We start from the raw sequence: 20,808 nt of genomic DNA, 5'->3' as shown, positions 1-20,808 counted from the left end.
TCTAGCTTCATAAGGGGCAGAGGTATCCTGCATTTATACTCTTTTCTAGTCACATAAGAGTCTGGAACAAGGACCTCATATCCTTGAGTCAAAATCCCTCATTTTGTTGGGGGACCCTAAAGTGCAAGAGGGCATGGTTGGCTTAAGATCACACATTTATTGTGAACCCTGGCCACGCTGGATCCCTCCACACATGTATTGACTACTTAAGCCTCAGGAAGTAAGCACTTCTTCAGGGAAGGAATCCATGAAAATGTCAAGGGTAAAGGGTTGGAATTTATAAAAGAGCTTACTTCTTGTCTGGTGAGATGGTGATCCCATTGGCAGAAATAAATCCTTTGGCCACCACTTTAACCTCTCTTGGACTGTAGAAAAGAATGTAAGTCCAGCGAAGATCCATGACCATCTCTAATAGTACCAAGAAGAAGTTGGTAAAATAGTGGTCTCTGGTGGCATAGAACTGTTCTGCTCCGAGAACCACAATGTCATTCACACTAAAATGAAAAAGAAAAAAAAAAAAAGAAAGAGACAGAGAGAGGAAAAGAAAAAAAAACATGGGCTATTTAAAATCACTAAATCTCAAAGACCAATAAATTCATCAGTTTGAAAAAGTATACATGAACTAGTATGGATTAAAGGATTCCACAGAAAGTACATGACTTTTCATTGCCCTGATGGATTTTCTTTTAGCCATTTGTTATTTTCTCACTCCTCCCTTCCACAGAAATCAGCAAAAACAGACAAGTATACAAATAAACCTCAAATCTATATCTGTTGACTTGCGACTGTTTTTTGTTTTTTTTTTAACAGGTGAAAGAGGGATTCTGTAATTCCCAACACACTCTGAACCTGATAGAACAAATCTAGGTTTTTTTTAATTATTATTATTTTTCTTTAAACAATTGCCAAGACTGGAATCAACGATAAATAGAAGGCACAACAGTTTTGCTCTGGTTTTATGTTATTCAGGTTTTTAAAATTTTTTTGTTTTCTTTTTTTTACAAATACAAATTAAACATGAAAAAACTCTACTTCAAAAAAAAGTCTAACAGTTCAAGAAAAGCTTATCAGTTGCATTCTAGACACTTAAAATCTATCTCACAATTTAAATTTCAGTGGTAAAAGCAGTAGGTTTTGGAACTGTTTGGTGATCGCGTATCCAAAGAAAAACTCCACTAACACCTTTTATTCAGTTTTTAACCATACCAGAGAGAATCTAAATTGTCAATTTTTCCAATGGCAATCTTTCTGCACCACAAGGTAGTCCTGACTCTCAAAGAAGAGACAATTGGGTTTTTCCTGCCTTCAAAATGTTTATCAAATCCTGTAATTCTCCCAGGATTTTGAAACATGTAGAAAATAAGTAAGAAATATTCCAATGAATGAAACATACCAAATGTCAGTAATAAGCAAGAAACATTCCTTTGGGGAAACTGTTAAAATCCAGTCTGTATATGCAAGTAAAGCAGGGAAATGCAGTCTTTTTTTTTTTTGTTCTTTAAAAATCCATTTTTCCTAAAATATCATTCCACAAAATTGGAAGTGAAAGACTAAAATGGGGGTGGGGTGGGTAAGGAGCACACACCATTAACACAAAAAGTAAAATTGTACAAACTTAAGCAGTTTATGATAGACTAGGATCAGATTCCAAGATACCAAAGGTTGGCTGAAGAAATTTACCGTTTTGTGGGGGCTAGGGTTTGTACTGCTGCCTGAAGATCGGCGAAGAGCAATTCACTGCTTTGGAGCACTGCCCCTTCCCACTGCAAATCCTGGTTTCTGCACCATGCCTCCGCGGGGTGGGCTTCTCATCCCACCACCCAGCCCACCTCGAGGGCCTCCAGGTCCCTGCAGGTGGTTAGCTCGGCAGTCCCCTTCCTGGGCGGCTCGAATCTTCTTTTCTTCCACATTCAGCTGGACCTCACCTCTGAACATGATGGGCCTGTTGCTAAGCACCTTCTGAACAGGCTCAGAATCATCAAACACAACGAACCCAAAATTAGGTAATTTCCCACTGTTGTTAATATGCAGCTCCACCATATTCCCCTAATTTTGAAAAAAATCTTTAAGCTCTGATCTGTCCACCTCATCAGCAGGTTGCCGATAAAGAGCTGGTCAGGCAGATCAGCTCGGTGCTTTGTGTCCTCCTAGAGGGGTGGGAGGGAGACGCAACAGGGAGGAGATATGGGGATATACGTATATGTATAGCTGATTCACTTTGTTATAAAGCAGAAACTAACACACCATTGTAAAGCAATTATACTCCAATAAAGATGTTAAAAAAAAAAATTTAAAAAAATGAAGTAATTTATGTAGCTTCCGAGATGGGAGACTTTAAGAGGCAGTACAAGATCCACCATGCTTCCCTCACTCTTCCACAGTAACCAGCAACTTTTCTGATAAATGAGAGTGTGGTCCTCTCTTAAGGTTCTAAATGAGGACACCATAAAACTGACTCCCTGAATCACCTACATTGGATATGTAGCATGAGTATGAAAACAAGACAAAACTTTGTGGGTTTGAGCCATTAAAGATGCTAGGGTTTTTCTTTTCTATTATTGTAGCAAGACCCAGTTCATCCTGACCTTTATATTTTCTCTGCATAGGTGGGATTATGAGTGTTATTCTTTCTTATTTATGTTCTTCAATACCATTGAAATTTTTAAATGAACCAAGTCTCATTCTCACAACAATTAAAACAAAATCATTTCTATTTTGGAAAAGAAAAAAAGAGATGATGACTAGAAAAAAAAGTAAAAAAAAAAAAAGATTGAACCTGTGTGTGTGTGTGTGTGAAGCTTCTTTACTCAGCAACTTTGTAAAATGCACAATATTGTCAATAAAGTTAATGTGCCACCCTTTCTAGTGGCATTTATGATTTAAAAATTTTTTTATTTTATATTAGAGTATAGTTAACAATGATGTGTTAGTTACAGGTGTACAGCAAAGTGATTCAGTTATATCCATACAAGTTTACATTAAATTTGGGAAAGAAAAATTTGGATGAATCAGGAAATACTTTGAGGTTTTGTTGTACAATGACTCTCCCAATGTTATTGGGCTACTTGTCTTTTAGGTCTCAGCTTACGCAGTCCTTCTTCCAAAAAGTATTATCACCATAGATTAAGTTAAATTCCCTCATAATTTGTTCCATAGCACTTTGTTCTACCCTTTGAAATGCTTGGGTATGTGTTTATCTACCTCTCAAGGTCCTCTTTAGATCCTCAAAGCCACGCCTGCCCTATTCCAGCTGGCACTATTTCAACCAGCTCTGCATAGGATCTGACACACTTTCCACAGTGTACCTTTATAGCGCCTTACCTCATGTCTGTTATAGGCCTCTTACTCCCATTTCCAGGCGTCCGTGTCAAATTCAAAGCACAGGATATCACCAGACTTGCCTTGCACATGGGTAAAAAGGTATGTGCAGGAATTAACACCCCTTGAGGCAAACCTCTGACTACTGAGAGATGGGGAGCGGGGGTGGATAAACTCCTCTTCCTTTCTTATCTTGGCCAGATTGTCTTGAAATGAGGTTTATGTTGCTTGCTGGAGGGCAATCCCATGATTTCAAACAGTCAGTTGCACGTAGCAGTAGCTAGCTTAACAATGCATTTGCTATAGACTCTCTCCCATATGAGTTTCCTGGTGCTGCTGTAACAAAGTACCACAAACTGGGTGGCTTAAGACAACACAAATTTACTGTCTCATAGTTCTGGAGGCCAGAAGTCTGAAATCAAATTGTTGACAGAGCCATACTCCCTCTGAAGTTTCTACTGGTGGATCCTTCCTTGCCTCTTCTAGCTTCTGGTAGCCTCAGGCATTCCTTGGCTTGTAGATGCATCACTCCAATCTCACTTTCCATCTTCACACGCATTCTCCCTGTGTGTCTGTCTGTCTTCTTATAAGGACATCAATCATATTGGATTAAGGGTGCACTCAGCTCTAATACAGCCTCATCTTAACTAATTACATCTGTAAGGATCCTATTTCCACATAAGGTCATGTTCTGGGGTATCAGGGGTTAAATTTTCAACTTATCATTTTGAGGAGACACAATTCAACCCATAACACTCTGCTTTCCCTGCCTCAGGCTGGTCTCTGACTTCTGCGTCCTGGGCTGGCACTCCCTAACAAAGAAGTTGTGTCTTGAGTTTTCCCTCAGGCTGTGCTTTCTGACGCACTCTTCCCACAAGGGGATGTTATTGCATTTGACCCTCACAATCACCAGGTAGGTAAGTCAGGCCTTTGAGGGAATCCCCATTTTGCTGAGGAAAACTGAAGCACAGGTTGAGTGACTTGTCCACAGTTTCTCAGTCACCCAGCAGTGGCAGTCCTGGTCCCCACTGAGCCTCAGAACCCAGCACAGTGCATCATGGGAAAAGTCAACAACTTCAAGTTCTCTTACTTCTTCTGCCTCTCCTTTTGTTGCCCCCAAATTCTATGGGGAGAAATTCAAATGTGTTGTTGAAAAAGAGAGCAAAGGAGAGAAGATGAACTTCCTTCCTTTTCTTTCCCTACTCTTCTACCTCATGGAAAGATTAACCTCTACTGTTTTAGAACCAGTCTTTCAGCATTGAATCCATTTTATAAAAGATTCTTCATTGTTCGTTACAGGCTTGAAACAGGCAACCTAGCCAGTAAAAAACTTACAATTTTTCTCAAAGCTGTTCACCACAGTGATTAAGAGCCCAGCTTTGAATTCAGATGGGTCAAGGTTTACACCCTAGTTCTACCACTTACAAATTATGTAATTTGGGTAAGTAACTTACCCCAAACTGCTCTAAGTCTCTGTTTACCCATGCCTATTACTAAAGGCAGTTGTGAGAGTGAAAGGGAATTAGGGATTTTGGCACAGTGCCTGGCACATAGTCAATACTTAATAAATGTGAATTTTTATATAGGCCTACAGGCCTTTTTTCAAATGTTACTTTAAAACTTTGATTGAACAAAGGAATGGTCCTTCTGGAGGCTGGTTATAACACCCAATGGGTATGGCTTTCAGAATACAACCTACCAGGACAACTAAAGGGTGTGGGTGTTTTAAAGAGCCCAATAGCAGGTTCTGCGCTGTTGTGTTATGGAGGATGGAATTAGAGCAACTTTATAGGGTTAAAATGCTTTCAAAAAGTTGGAGAATATAAAGATATTCAATACCGAATACAGCAATTTCTAGTGAGGTGCTTGGCAGTGTCACCATGAGAACCTTTAGAAAGCTTTAGAAGAAAAAGCTTCAAAACAAAAGTTTAACAAAGGCTGTGAACTACAGAAAACAAAGCACACAGCAGAGGCACAAATTAAATACTTTAATTCCATACCTTTTGAGAAGTTCGTGTTTTATAGTTTTCAGGTGTACCAAAGAACGTTGTTGTTCCTCAAATTTAAATATCTCCACAGTGGACTCCATGTGGGGATGATTCACAACATAAAGATAAACAATTTGGTCTAAAGTGGAAAAAAGACATAATTTCCAAGAAGTTTGCTTCTATTGCAACTATTATTACACCTAGTGTAGAACTTGGTCATGTCCAAGGATTTTTCTTATACATCTTGCATTTGAGCCTCACAACCCATCTGATAGGTAAGTCAAACAAATGCCAGAATCCTCATTTTATTGAAGAAACTGACACTCAGAAGGTTAATAACTCGTCAGCAATTTCATCACCACCCAGTGGAAAAGCCAAGCCCAGATGTTTCTACAATGCTCCCTTCAGCCTCACCTGCACACCCTCTCTAACAGGAAGATGAAGAACTACAGTGGTGCATAAACACGGATGCGGTTTCCCACGGTGGCCCCTCAACAAGAGAAGTGGGTACAGCAAGCAAAGCTTTGCCGAGAATTCTTTTCTGTGAGAACTGCCTACATTGCAACACACGTTCAAGAAGTGTCAGGCCTGTGTAAATATTTTAAAATGAACATTTCCCAGGTAGAGAATGAACTCCTGACACAAGTCACCTACCTGAGGTTGCAGTAACGATATTTAGTTATTCATGAACCCAGTAGACATGGAATGTAAATACGAATGTAGAAGAAAATAGATTAGCCAATTTTAGGTATAACCAACCTCAGGAATGTTCACCTATCTGTTCTCATACCGGAATGTGAACTGCTGTGAACAGGACTGGGGGCAGTACTCTAGCTTCTCAGAGTACTGTTTTCTGACTTATCAGGAGTTCTAAGTCAGATGCACTCTGGAGTTTGAAAGAGCCTGGGCCCATGCTCCCATTCAGGATTTGATCTGCGTTCATCTCCCCAGTTCCTTTCTTGATGGGGTTTCCAATCATGCAGCGGGGCAAGCCAGAGCCCTGAGATGTGGGGCTTATACTCAGGGACCCTGAACCACATGGGCACCTTTACCTGAATTAAGGAAAAGTGCTCCCTCGCAGATGAATCTTTCTTTTGGTCTGACCCAACTCTGTTCCAGGGCATGGCAACTCTGTTTCAGGGACTTGGCAAGCAGAACCTGAGTAGCATTTAGCCCTCACATGGCCCTTCGACAAGACACTCTTGCTGGACACAGCATGGAAAATACATTGCTGCCCTGGCTTTACCCCCTTCTTAAGGCCTCTTTTCATACAAGAGATGCTTGGTGAGAAGACTTTTGTTTTCTGTCTTCTCATTCATGCCAATTTATGTGTAATGTTTTGGCCTTATGAATTAAATACATAATTAAGGGAGGTCACTAACAAAATAAGTTGTCAATCACAACATACTTAACTTCTGAAAGCCTGATTATATGCCTGAGGATTAATCTGTAAACTGGTCCCATCTTAAAAAAAAAAAAAAAAAAGAAAAAATAAACCAAAACCATCCCTCACCTCCCCTTCCCCCCCTTACAAAAAACCCACCTCTAACACTATCCCAGGCTAATCTGATCACTCATTACACCTTCTCCAATGAAGCATCATATGTCTAGTTGGGTGTCAGGCAAAAAAGTGATGACTCTCAAATTATTTAAATAGAGCCAGGAGCCCAAATTTCACCTGAATTAAGGACATAGGATTAGAAGTAAGACCATCTGGGTTCTACTTCTGGCATTGCCATTTACTAATGACAGAAGTGAAGTCACACTTTACTACATGTCTCTAAACTCCATTTCTCCATCTATAAAATTATCAGTATCTGCGCCCTGCCTGACTCATAGGGTTCATTCATTTATTCATTTAACACATGTTCACAGAGCACCTAACATGCTGCAGACACTTTTCTAGACTCTGGGAATCCAGCAATGAACAAGTCACATATGCTTTTATGATGGTTACATTCTAGAGAAGAAAACAGGAATGAAATAATTAGTAAATAAAAGAATATGGGAGTGGGGAGATATGCCTTCTTCATACAGTTGCACCCACTTGAAAAGTGACAGCTAAGCTTGGATCTAGAGATGAGAAGGAGCCCACTATAGAGAAGGAGCCACTATAGAGCAATAGTGGGAGAGGGAAAGAAGGTTGTTATCTTTTAACATTAATAAAAAGCATTAATTACCATTTTGATGAGTGCTAAAAGAGGAAGTTCATTGAGAAGAAATATAGCAAGGTTCACAGGCTGAAATAAGATGATGGGAAGGCTTCCCTGAGAAGGTGACATTTAAGCTGAGGCCTGAATGATGAAAAAGAATAAGCCAGAAATCAATGGAAAGACATTCCAGGCAGAGGGAATTACAGATGCAAAGGCCCTGAGGCATGCAGCATTCTGCAGGACTAAAGGAAATCCAGTGTGACTAGCCCAGAGAGTCAGGGAGACAGTGGTGTCCACTGAGGCTGGAGAGAGCATCCAGTTGCCAGAATATGTAGGGGTAGCGCCTGGAAACCATTCTGGAGATTTGGGGTTTATCTTCAGAGTGACAGGAACAATATGGTGAATTTTCAGAAGGGAGTGACATGATCAGATTTGTATAAAATATAATGCTTGCTTATAAAAACAGCTTGAGTTGGTATAAGAGGGAAAGTGCAATCAGGGACCACTGCAGAATCTAGGATAGACATGTTGGAGACTTGGACTGGGATGGTGCAGTGAGGATAGGGAGAGGTCAGCAGCTTGGAGAGATATTTGAGGGTTAAATTGGACAGAACTTTGTAACTAGTTGACTGAATGCGACAGGGAGAGGGGAAGAGTCAAGGTTGGGCCCAGGGTTTTATTCTGAGGAATAAAATATATATAAAGTGCTTTATAAACTGTAAAGCAATATAAAATTGTTAGGTACAATTATCTTTTAAAGAAGGGCTTGCTAGGCAAGTAAACATCATATATTAGATTTCAGGGGAATATTTAACCTACTTAGTAAAATAGTATTCAAGCATTTTAAAAGGTACCCATTAGTTTAAAAATGAACAAGTCTGTTGGTGCAGATGAAAGAATGAAACATTGGTTGGTTGGATAAGTGGACTGAAATAATTATTAGTCATTTTTATTCATTTAAATCACTCTAGCAAATTTAACTTCACAATTAACAATGCCTTGTAACTTCAGTATGTATTTGGAAGAATTAAAACACCACTTATTTTAAAATTTTGATTTGCAACATTTCCATTTGGCCTTCCCTTCACATATTAATAGTTACTACTAGTGAGGTTTCATTCTTCTTATCTTCTACATGATCTGTGGACCCACAAATATCTAAAAATTAAGTTAGTCTGGAATTATAAACTATAAAGTAAAAAGTAATATTGGAAATTATTGTTTTAAAGCATATATAGTGTATTCATAACTATGCTTTGTTTTCTACAATAGCTTTTTTGAGATATAATTCACTTGCCATTAAACTCACACTTTCAAAATGTATAGTTTAGTGGTTTTTAGTGTACTCACAGAGTTGTGCAACCATAACCACTATCTAGTTCCAGAATATTTTCATCACCCTAAAAAGAAACCCCATATCCATTGGCTGTCACTCCCCAATCCCCCCCCCCAGGTCCCTGCCAACCACTAATCTACTTTTTGTCTCTATAAATTTGCCTATTCTGCACATTTAATATAAATGGAATCATACAATATGTGGCATTTAGTCATTGAATTCTTTCACTTAGGATAATGTTTACAAGGTTCATCCATGTTGTAGCATTCATCAATACTTCATTTCTTTTTATTGCTGAATAATATTCCATTGTATAAACATACCACCTTTTGGTTATGCATTCAGCATTTCATGGGAATTTCGATTATTTTCACCTTTTTAGTATTAGGAGTAATGTTGCTATGAATATATGTGTGTAAGTTTTTGTATAGACCTATGTTTTCAGTTCTCTTAGGTATGTGCCAAGGAGTAGAGTTTCTGCATCATATGGTAGATCTACCTTTAACATTTTGGGGAACTGTCAAACTGCATTCAAAAGTGACTGCCCTCAATCCCACCAGAAAGTTTGAGGATGCCAGTTTCCCTACATCCTTGCCAATGTTTGCTACTGTCTGTCTTTTTTTAATTATAGCCACCCTATGGGTGTGAAGTGGTATCTCATTATGGTTTTGATTTACATTTCCCTAATGACTAAGGATACTGAGTATCTTTTCATGTGTTTATTGGCCATTTGTGTATCTCTTTGGAAAGATATACTGAGATCCTTTGTCCATTTTTTAACTGGGTATTTGTCTTTTTGTTGTTGAGATGTAAAAATTATATATTCTGGATATAAGCCTCATCAGATATCTGATTTGCAAATCTTTTTCTCTTATGCTTTAGGTTGTTTTTTCACTTCCTTGATGGTGTCTTTTGAATTTTTTAATTTTAACAATGTCTAATTCATCCATTGTTTCATTTTATGTTGCTTTATAAATGTCACGAGATTATTTTCAAAGGGCCTTTAGTTTATATGTTAGATTTCTGAGAACAATATCCCAAATGGTTTTGATGGTCAGATGAGAAGAAAAGGGGGTAGGAGAAAGAGGGTGTGACCACAGTCTAGTCTCCCCCTCTTTAACATGACGTTAAAAAATGTTTTGATACATATTTATTATCTTATAAATATACATCTTCATGGTAAAATGGCATCTTCCCTCCTTTCACATACATGTTGAATAGTTGAGGATGAGTGGTTTGTATTTCCTTCATTTTCCCCTTATTCTTAAGCATTCAAGCTTTACCTTTGTCGATGAAAGTACTGATCCCATGTGGATTAAATGATGCTTTGTCAAAACCATCACTGATGTTTAGTGCCTGGACCCTTGGGTTTTGCTCATTTAAATCCATCAAGAAGATTTGTCCTGGCTCATCTGGTGCAAAGTTTGGCATGCCTGGATATTTTAATCCCTTTAAAATATAGAGAATAAGTATGCACATATACACATATCAAAGCAACGTTTTCACATGGAAGCTAAAATCTCAAGGCCTAACAAAAATGTTCAAAGCTCTAAATTTCTTTTAGATTTCTGGGATTTTTCACACTGTCAGGTATTGTCATTATCTGATCTGAGGGATTACCAATGTCATCTAAGCCATTGCAAATGGGAATATGGGAAGAACCTATGTTCAATTTTTAATATATAGAGAAGGAATTAGACCAAAAAGCATAATGCAAGAGACTAAGCTGTATTACTTTGTTTGAGTCCCTTGACCTGCCTGTACTACAGGTTTCTCATTTATAAAATGAGGAAATTAAAATATTTAATTGTGAAGGTTCTTTCTAGTCCTATTCTATATATAATGAACACTCCTCAAAGCAGAGAGAGGGGTGTATGGGTTTATTGCACTGCTCCCATCCTACATCCATTATATTATGTAATGACAAAGAGAATAATCAGCCAAGAATTAACATAGGGGAACCAGTTTCATACAGTTTACTATTTCTGACCTATTTTGTTCCTACAGATATGTCCAAAGATTTGGATGTGAATCCTTTTCTCCAAATATTGTAAAAAGTTCATTCCAGTAACTTGAACAGTGGCTCTTTCTCCTGGAAAAACCAGGTGTTTATCAACCAATAAGAGGCATCCTGAATGTATTGGGCCTTTGCTGCATCCCAGGTCATTGTGTCAAAACTTGGGGTTGGTTTATTCTATACCAATTACAAAACTCAGCCCACTTCCTCCCTGTGTCCTTCCCCCATCACTCTGATGTATATCAACATCAACAATATTGTATCTTTTCTTGTACCCTCATTTCCACTTATAATCAGTTTAAATTCTTTCCTTCTCTCTCTCCCTCCTTCTTCCTTCTTCCTACTCTACCTTCTCCCTTGCTCTCCCTCTCCCCTTCCTTTCTTACACACACACACACACACACACACACACACTCTCTTACTTACAGTTATACTATTCTTGGCCCTTCCACTGTCCCTCCCTTCCCCACCCCCAACCCCTGGGGTAGTAACTCTTCAGTTTCAAACAACCCCACCTATATCTTCAAGCTTTTCTTAGAACAGTTCTCCTATGCTTAAATCTTATGGGAAATCTAGCTTTCCCCAGACAATACTGGCCACTGAAGCCCATCAGTGGAAGGTCTATTCCCTCTATCATTCCCTCTCCTTAAGTCACCACACCTAGAGGAGAGATCGGCATGTCCCTAGCCACAAACTTCTGCTTCCAGAGCTCGAATCTGCCATCATCAGTCAAGAGCCCGTCTTCTAAGGAAGCCTCTCTCTTTGCTTACTGCTGCCTTATCAGATTCTTTGCCAAGTCCCTTTGCCCTGTTCTAGCTCTTATACTGTATAGGGCTAGTCTAAATTCTCTTCCTGCCCTTTCCTCCTCTGTCCTCATCCATCCGTCTTTCCTTCTCATTCTACACTCTTCCCTTGTAGCTCTTATTTATAAGGTTACAGGTATTTCTTCTATACCAGTGATTTTCAAACATGCACATTTCCCTGGAACCCCTCTTTGGAGCCCTAGCTTACATCCCAACTTCTTCCTAAAGGCAGCTCAAAATCAAATGGTCAAAACCAGAATCATCTCTCCTAGAATCCTTGATCTCATTTGTATCTATTCTTCTCTGTTAAGGGAATCACTGCTCTCCCCAACATCAGGCCAGAAAATTGAGTCTCCAAGTCTCCCCTTCCCTCCACAGTCAATTTGTCACTAAGTCCAGTAACATTGGGGGAAAAAAGTCAGAGACATCTAATCCTTCCCTTTTTCACCTAAGGAAAATTAAGCCTAGAGAAGTGAATTGCCTAAATCACTCAGATCATTAGTTGTACAGCCTCTTTCTGTCACACCATAAAGAAAGGTTTGACAGTAGAGAATATTGCTCAGGAAGGCAGCTCAAGGTGGAACACCATAGCAAGTACCGTGGGAGCTTGGGGGAATGTGAAGGCACTGACAGCCAGTAGAACGACTGGGTGCTCTGGAAATGGAAATGATTTGATTGGGGAATAAGTGTAGAGCATGGCAAACAAACGTGGCCTACATTAAGCGTCATGATGAATGAAACTCTTCTAAGAAATGGCTTCACACTTGCCTGGTTTTCTGTTTAAGGCAGAAATTCTGTTTAAGAATCTGTGGCAAGTGATTGCAAGCAATTCTTTTGATACCATTCACCACTGAAAATCACCTGGATGTGCAGGCATCTTATTTCCACCAACAGACTACAGGTACACGTGGACAGGCATGGAACTCCTCCACTGCCCTCATTCATCAGTACATACATTCAGTAAGTAGTCAAGCACCTGTGTATGCCAGGTAGTATGTTAGGTGCTAGTGTGGCAATGTACATTCCAAAGTCCTGGTCTCAAAAGGATTGAAATCCTGGGAGGCAGCACCGAGCAAGTGTATCAGATATGGTGTGGCATCTAAGACCCTAACCACAAGGAACCTGTAGGACCATCAAAGAGTCATCTTGCCCAGAAAGAGAGTGTTAGGGATTTTCCTGAGGAATTAAAGTGCCACCACGATGAGCCCTCATAGAGAACTAGGAGTTAGCCGATAACATTGAAGAAGGGAGTAATCTTGCAGGCAAAGAGCATGCCAAGTCCCAAGGTAAGGAAGCAACAGCCTGCTTGGCACCTCTAAATACACTAAAGATATCTATCGCACAGAATTACTCTCTAAATCAGCATCTTCCAAACATGCTCTAGGATGGCAAGAAAGGGCAGTAGGAGGTAACCAAGAACAAGGACTTGAATTTACTGCAGTACAGAAAGATTAAAAATAAGCAAAGAACATTATCCTTATCCTATAAGAATGAGTTGTTTGTTATTTTGCAAAAAGAGCTAACATTTCTCATGGAATTATTTGTGATGAAAATCTCTACTTTCTGAATAGCAAGAATTTAGTACACTTAGTTCTAGTGAAAATAGAAAAGAAACATACAGTAGGAACTACAAATATTATTTCCTAATAGCAAAGAAATCTAGCTGTAAAGTAACTATTTTTAAAGGTCTATTTGGCATAACATTGAAAATCTAAATTGACAATAGGTAATTTAAGTCAACAAAGAAAAAGCTTTTCTAGACAGCTTTGTTTTATTTTTGGTTTTGGAGGAAAACTAAAGAAATAAATTCCCTCCCACCCACCCTTCCACCCTCACATGTACCACCAGCAGCAGCGATTTAAAATCCAAATGAGACCCTGACTATACTTAAGAATTTAGAAATTGGGGCTATTAAGGAATATTTTATGTGCCCCGTTTCTGGCCAAAAACATATAGATTTTAAAAATTTATGTTATTTGGTAGTATTTTATTGGCCAAAATGGAATATTAGAGCATGCAATTCCAGCAATCAGAATTCACATTGGAAATGTAGTCAACCTACTTTTTTCAAAATCCTAGGTCCCGTTCCAAATGCAACTGATTTAATAAGTACATGATAATTTTCAACATCTTCACAACATATACATTTTAATTTATTGAAATTCAGTCCTTCACATAGCTTCCTCATCATCCCAAACCTGTGAAGGTGGTATTGAGAATAAAATGCAGGTTTTTCTCTACTCTTCTTTGAAAGAGCTTCTCTTTGAAAGGCAAGGTATCCAAGATGGAAAGTGCTCAGGGTTTTGAATTGAGTAACATGGTTAACATTCAATCCACAAACATTTACTGAGCTCCAAACATAGGAAGGCATGATGAGAGGAATACTAATTAGTGAGAAGATGACTTCCAGAAGCTGAGGCCCAGCAAATAGGGTGATGATGAGGATGAACAACAGCTGAGCAGATCTGGTGCCTCATCTAGGAATCTAATGGAATTCAATATACATTTATTGAGACACTACTGGGTATATAACTGCCCACAGGGAGCTGCCCGCCAAGGGTTAGGCAAGCCTGGCATTTCCATGGTATCTTTTTTTTTTTTTTTTTTTCTTTTTCGTGGTATCTTAATTAGCCTTCTGGAATCCCATTTTGGCTTTTTTAGTTGACTAGTTTACCCATGGGCGGGATGAATGTGTAGGGATCCATCTGGCAGCTGTAGTCGGCAACATTAATGTACTGTCCATGCAGCTATTGACATGAGCATCTGAGGGGCATGGAAAATACTCACACTGGAGATAAAAGCCAGCCCCCTAGGAAGTATGTCAATATCTTCAGAGCCATTTTCTGCAAAAGAAGCAGAGGATCAGAAAGATGCATGTACAAAGCCTTAAAAAGTAAATCATGCACATAGTCAAGACTTTGAACTTCTTCTGGAAACTACCTTAACTTTTTAAACTATTTACTTGGGAAACTATTAACTTTCAGGACTGCCACAGGCATGATACACTCCACTAAAACCTGAGCCAGACTCTTGAAATACTAAATTCTTTTTTTTTTTTAGAAGTCCATTTTCAGGAGAAAAAAAGCAAATAACTATAAAATAAATTAATATCCTAGATTTATTCTTCAAGTAAAAACTCTCAGGGTATGTCCTAAGAGATTCAGCTTTATTCCCCACAGAATACTTATCTACAGACCAAGTGATAACATTTGGAAAGTCCTCACTGCGAAGCTCTCTTAAAGGCCTTTCTGCCAAGTATTTCTCCTCTCCAACTTGCTGAGGCCTGAAAAAATCTATCCTTCTCCTATCATATTGGGAAATTACTGAGTAACTGTTCTCTGTTATAAAACCAATAGATCTTAGGATGAACTATTGGAAATAATTGAATTTGAAAGATTTTAGTCAGATCTTTTTCTCACTGAGAGCTGGTCATGTGCATTTTTCTATGGAAAGAGGCATATGATAAGTAAGATATGACTAAGAACAGGATGAAAAAGGGGCTCTCATAGCTTCTAGTAGAGAGATAGACCCACATATAATGTGAACCCAAGCAGGCAGCATTGAGGGTGAAATGAAGGCAATGGTTATTGAGTGTGGTAAACTGTAATTTACAAATATGGTAGAAACAGGATGTATCAAAGCCACATGCTCTTCTTTTTTTTTTTAATTTGAATTTTATTTTATTTATTTTTATACAGCAGGTTCTTATTAGATATCTATTTTATACATCTTAGTGTATATATGTCAATCCCAACCTCCCAATTCATCCCACCACCACCACCCCCCACCCCACTTTACCCCCTTGGTGTCCAAATGTTTGTTCTCTACATCTTTGTCTCTATTTCTGCCTTGCAAACCTGTTCATCTGTACCATTTTTCTAGATTCCACACATACACATTAATATACGATATATGACTTACTTCACTCTGTATGACAGTCTCTAGGTCCATCCACGTCTCTACAAATGACCCAATTTCATTCCTTTTTATGGCTGAGTAATATTCCTTTGTACGTATGTACCATATCTTCTTTATCCATTCGGCTGTCGATGGGCATTTAGGTTGCTTCCATGACCTGGCTACTGTAAACAGTGCTGCAATGAACATTGGGGTGCATGTGTCTTTTTGAATTATGGTTTTCTCTGGGTATATGCCCAATAGTGGGATTGCTGGGTCATAAGGTAATTCTATTTTTAGTTTTTTAAGGAAGCTCCATACTGTTCTCCATAGTGGCTGTATCAATTTACATTCTCACCAATAGTGCAAGAGGGTTCCCTTTTCTCCATACCCTCTTCAGCATTTGTTGTTTGTAGATTTTCTGATGATGCCCATTCTAACCAGTGTGAGGTGATACCTCATTGTAGTTTTGATTTGCATTTCTCTAATAATTAGTGATGTTGAGCAGCTTTTCATGTGCCTCTTGGCCATCTGTATGTCTTTTTTGGAGAAATGTCTATTTAGGTCTTCTGCCCATTTTTAGATCGGGTTGCTTGTTTTTTTAATATTGAGTTGCATGAGCTGTTTATATATTTTGGAGAGTAATCCTTTGTCCATTGATTCGTTTGCAAATATTTTCTCCCATTCTGAGGGTTGTTTTTCCATCTTGTTTATAGTTTCCTTTGCTCTGCAAAAGCTTTTATGTTTCATTAGGTCCCATTTGTTTGTTTTTGTTTTTATTTCCATTACTATAGGAAGTGGGTCGAAAAAGATCTTGCTGTGATTTATGTCAAAGAGTGTTCTTCCTATGTTTTCCTCTAAGAGTTTTATAGTGTCTGGTCTTATATTTAGGTCTTTAATCCATTTTGAGTTTATTTTTGTGTATGGTGTTAGGGAGTGTTCTAATTTCATTCTTTTACATGTAGCTGACCAGTTTTCCCAGCACTGCTTATTGAAGAGACTGTCTTTTCTCCATTGTATAACTTGTCATAGATTAGTTGACCATAGGTGTGTGGGTTTATCTCTGGGCTTCTATCCTGTTCCATTGATCTATATTTCTATTTTTGTGCCAGTACCGTATTGTCTTGATTACTTTAGCTTTGTAGTATAGTCTGAAGTCAGGGAGTCTGATTCCTCCAGCTCCATTTTTTTCCCTCAAGATTGCTTTGGCTATTAGGGGTCTTTTGTTTCTTCATACAAATTTTAAGATTTTTTGTTCTAGTTCTGTAAAAAATGCCATTGGTAATTTGATAGGGATTGCATTGAATCTGTAGATTGCTTTGTGTAGTATAGTCATTTTCACAATGTTGATTCTTCCAATCCAAGAACATGGTATATCTCTCCATCTGTTTGTGTCATCTTTTCCAATTTGTATTCCTTTTATTTCTTTTTCTTCTCTGCTTGCTGTGGCTAGGACTTCCAAAACTATGTTGAATAATAGTGGTGAGAGTGGATATTCTTGTCTTGTTCCTGATCTTAGAGGAAATGCTTTCAGTTTTTCACCATTGAGAATGATGTTTGCTGTGGGTTTGTCATATATGGCCTTGATTATGTTAAGGTAGGTTCCCTCTATGTGCACTTTCTGGAGAGTTTTTTATCATAAATAGGTGGTGAATTTTTTCAAAAGCTTTTTCTGCATCTATTGAGATGATCATATGGTTTTTATTCTTTAATTTGTTAATATGGTGTGTCACACTGGTTGATTTGAGTATATTGAAGAATCCTTGCATCCCTGGGATAAATTCCACTTAATCATGGTGTATGATCATTTTAATGTGTTGTTCGATTCTGTTTGCTAGTATTTTGTTGAGGATTTTTGCATCTATATTCATCAGTGATATTGGTCTCTAATTTTCTTTTTTTGTAGTATCTTTGTCTGACTTTGGTATCAGGGTGATTGTGGCCTCATACAATGAGTTTGGGAGTGTTTCTGCCTCTGCAGTTTTCTGGAAGAGTTTGAGAAAGATGGGTATTAGCTATTCTCTAAATGTTTGACAGAATTCACCTGTGAAGACATCTGGTCCTGGAGTTTTGTTTGTTGGAAGTTTTGGGTTTTTTTTTTTGCGGTACACAGGCCTCTCACTGTTGTGGCCTCTCCCGTTGCGGAGCACAGGCTCTGGACACGCAGGCTCAGCAGCCATGGCTCACGGGCCCAGCCACTCCGTGGCATGTGGGATCTTCCCAGGCCGGGGCACGAACCTGTGTCCCCTGCATCGGCAGACGGACTCTCAACCACTGTGCCACCAGGGAAGCCCTGTTGGAAGATTTTTAATCACAGTTTCAATTTCACTGCTTGTGACTGGTCTGTTCATATTTTCTTTTTCTTCCTGGTTCAGTCTTGGAAGGTTATACCTTTTTAAGAATTTGTCCATTTCTTCCAGGTTGTTCATTTTATTGGCATAGTGTTGCTTGTAGTAGTCTCTTATGATGCTTTGTATTTCTGCAGTGTCCATTGTAACTTCTCCTTTTTCATTTCTAATTTTATTGATTTGAGTCCTCTCCCTCTTTTTCTTGATGAGTCTGGCTAAAGGTTTATCAATTTTGTTTATCTTCTCAAAGAACCAGCTTTTAGTTTTATTGATCTTTGCTATTGTTTTGTTTGTTTCTATTTCATTTATTTCTGCTCTGACCTGTATGATTTCTTTCCTTCTACTATTTGGGTTTTGCTTGTTCTTCTTTCTCTAGTTCCTTTAGGTGTAAGGTTAGATTGTCTATTTGAGATTTTTCTTGTTTCTTGAGGTAGGATTGTATTGCTATAAACTTCCCTCTTAGAACTGCTTTTGCTGCATCCCATAGGGTTTGGATTGTTGTGTTTTCATTGTCATTTGTCTGTAGGTATTTTTTGATTTCTTCTTTGATTTCTTCAGTGATCTCTTGGTTATTTAGTAATGTAGTGTTTAACCTCCATGTGTTTGTGTTTTTTACATTTTTTTCCCCTGTAATTGATTTCTAATCTTTCAAGCATTGTGGTCGGAAAAGATGCTTGATATGGTTTACATTTTCTTAAATTTACCAACTCTTGATTTGTGACCCAAGATGTGATCTATCCTGGAGAATGTTCCATGTGCACTTGAGAAGAAAGTGTAATCTGCTGTTTTCAGATGGAATGTCCTATAAATATCAATTAAATCTATCTGGTCTATTGTGTCATTTAAAGCTTGTGTTTCCTTAATTTTGTGTCTGGATGATCTGTCCATTAGTGTAACTGAGGTGTTAAAAGTCCCCCACTATTATAAATATCGATTTCCTCTTTTATAACTGTTAGCATTTGGCTTATGTATTGTGGTGCTTCTATGTTGGGTGCATAAATATTAACAATTGTTATATTGTCTTCTTGGATTGATCCCTTGATCATTATGTAGTGTCCTTCTTTGTCTCCTGTAACAGTCTTTATTTTAAAGTCTATTTTTTCTGATATGAGAGTTGCTACTCCAGCTTTCTTTTGATTTCCATGTGCATGGAATATCTTTTTCCATCCCCTCACTTTCAGTCTGTATGTGTCCCTAGGTCTGAAGTGGGTCTCTTATAGACAGCATATATATGGGTCTTGTTTTTTTTACCCATTCAGCAAGCCTGTGCCTTTTGGTTGGAGCATTTAATCCATTCATGTTTAAGGTAATGATTGATATGTATGTTCCTGTTACCATTCTCTTAATTGTTTTGGGTTTGTTTTTGTAGGTCCTTTTCTTCTCTTGTGTTTCCCACTTAGAGAAGTTCCTTTAGCATCTGCTGTAGAGCTGGTTTAGGTGGTGCTGAATTCTCTTAACTTTTGCTTGTCTGTAAAGCTTTTGATTTCTCCATTGAATCTGAATGAGATCCTTGCCAGGTAGAGTAATCTTGGTTGCAGGTTCTTCCCTTTCATCACTTTAAATATATCATGCCACACCCTTCTGGTTTGTAAAGTTTCTGCTGAGAAATCAGCTGTTAACGTTATGGGAGTTCCATTGTATGTTATTTGTCATTTTTCCCTTGTTGCTTTGAATAATTTTTCTTTGTCTTTAATTTTTGTCAGTTTGATTACTATGTGTCTCAGTGTGTTTCTCCTTGGGTTTATCCTGCCTGGGACTCTCTGCACTTCCTGGACTTGGGTGGCTATTTCCTTTCCCATGTTAGGGACGTTTTGGACTATAATCTCTTCAAATATTTTCTGGGGTCCTTTCTCCTTTGGAACCCCTATAATGTGAATGTTGGTACATTTAATGCTGTTCCAGAGGTCTCTTAGGCTGTCTTCCTTTCTTTTCATTCTTTTTTCTTTATTTTGTTTCGCAGCAGTGATTTCCACCATTCTGTCTTCCAGGTCACTTCTCCGTTCTTCTGCCTCAGTTATTCTGCTATTGATTCCTTCTAGGGTATTTTTCATTTCAGTTATTGTATTGTTCATCTCAGTTTGTTCTTTAATTCTTCTAGGTCTTTGTTAAACATTTCTTGTATCTTTTTGATCTTTGCCTCCATTCTTTCCCCGAGATCCTGGATAATGTTCACTATCATTATTCTGAATTCTTTTTCTGGAAATTTGCCTATCTCCACTTCATTTAGTTGTTTTTCTGGGGTTTTATCTTGTTCCTTCATGTGGTACATAGTCCTCTCCTTTTCATTTTTTCTGTCTTTCTGTGAATGTGGTTTTTGTTCCACAGGTTGTAGGATTGTAGTTCTTGCTTCTGCTGTCTGCCCTCTGGTGGATTAGGCTATCTAAGAGGCTTGTGGAAGTTTCCTGATGGGAGGGACTGGTGGTGGGTAGAGCTGGGTGTTGCTCTGGTGGGCAGGGCTCAGTAAAACTTTAACCTGCTTGTCTGCTGATGGGTGGGGCTGAGTTCCCTCCCTGTTGGTTGTTTGGCCTCAGGTGACCCAGCAGTGGAGCCTACAGGCTCTTTGGTGGGGCTAATGGTGGACTCTGGGAGGCCTCACACCAAGGAGTACTTCCCAGAACTTCTGCTGCCAGGGTCCTTGTCCCCGTGGTGAGCCACAGCCACCCCAACCTCTGTAGGAGACCCTCCAACACTAGCAGGTAAGTCTGGTTCAGTCTCCTATGGGGTGACTTCCCCTGGGTTCTGATGCACACACTGCTTTGTGTGTGCCTTCTAAGAGTGGAGTCTCTGTTTCCCCCAGTCCTGTCAAAGTCCTTCAATCAAATCCTGCTAGCCTTCAAAGTCTGATTCTCTGGGAATTCCTCCTCCCATTGCCTGAGCTCCAGGTTGGGAAGCCTGATGTGGGGCTTAGAACCTTCACTCCTGTGGGTGGACTTCTGTGGTATAAGTGT

The 20,808-nt window shown here is 38.8% G+C and overlaps 1 protein-coding gene across 7 annotated transcripts in view; it reads right to left on the bottom strand.

Moving 5' to 3' along the window:
* PON3 (paraoxonase 3) overlaps nucleotides 1–20,808 on the bottom strand; it is a 52,622-nt gene that overhangs the window by 23,415 nt on the left and 8,399 nt on the right. For 5 of the 7 annotated variants that reach the window (XR_003795148.1, XR_003795149.1, XM_029233158.1 and 2 more), the window contains exons 3-6: nucleotides 13,678–14,458; nucleotides 10,079–10,244; nucleotides 5,319–5,445; nucleotides 294–494 (exon numbers count right to left, since the gene is read on the bottom strand). Coding sequence is in view for 5 of the 7 variants with exons in the window: in XM_029233158.1 (XP_029088991.1) it covers nucleotides 294–494; nucleotides 5,319–5,445; nucleotides 10,079–10,244; nucleotides 13,678–13,986 (803 nt within the window). In the remaining 2 variants the exon portion in view is untranslated. Of the gene's footprint in view, nucleotides 1–293; nucleotides 495–5,318; nucleotides 5,446–10,078; nucleotides 10,245–13,677; nucleotides 15,357–20,808 lie in introns of those variants that run through there. The other 2 variants (XM_029233160.1, XM_029233157.1) reach the window with 2 other exon arrangements.

This window comes from Monodon monoceros, unplaced genomic scaffold (genome assembly GCF_005190385.1).
Source record: "Monodon monoceros isolate NGI ecotype Baffin Bay Population unplaced genomic scaffold, NGI_Narwhal_1 Super_Scaffold_2, whole genome shotgun sequence".
Taxonomy (NCBI): domain Eukaryota; kingdom Metazoa; phylum Chordata; class Mammalia; order Artiodactyla; family Monodontidae; genus Monodon; species Monodon monoceros.
This window is presented reverse-complemented; position numbering and strand designations above follow the sequence as displayed.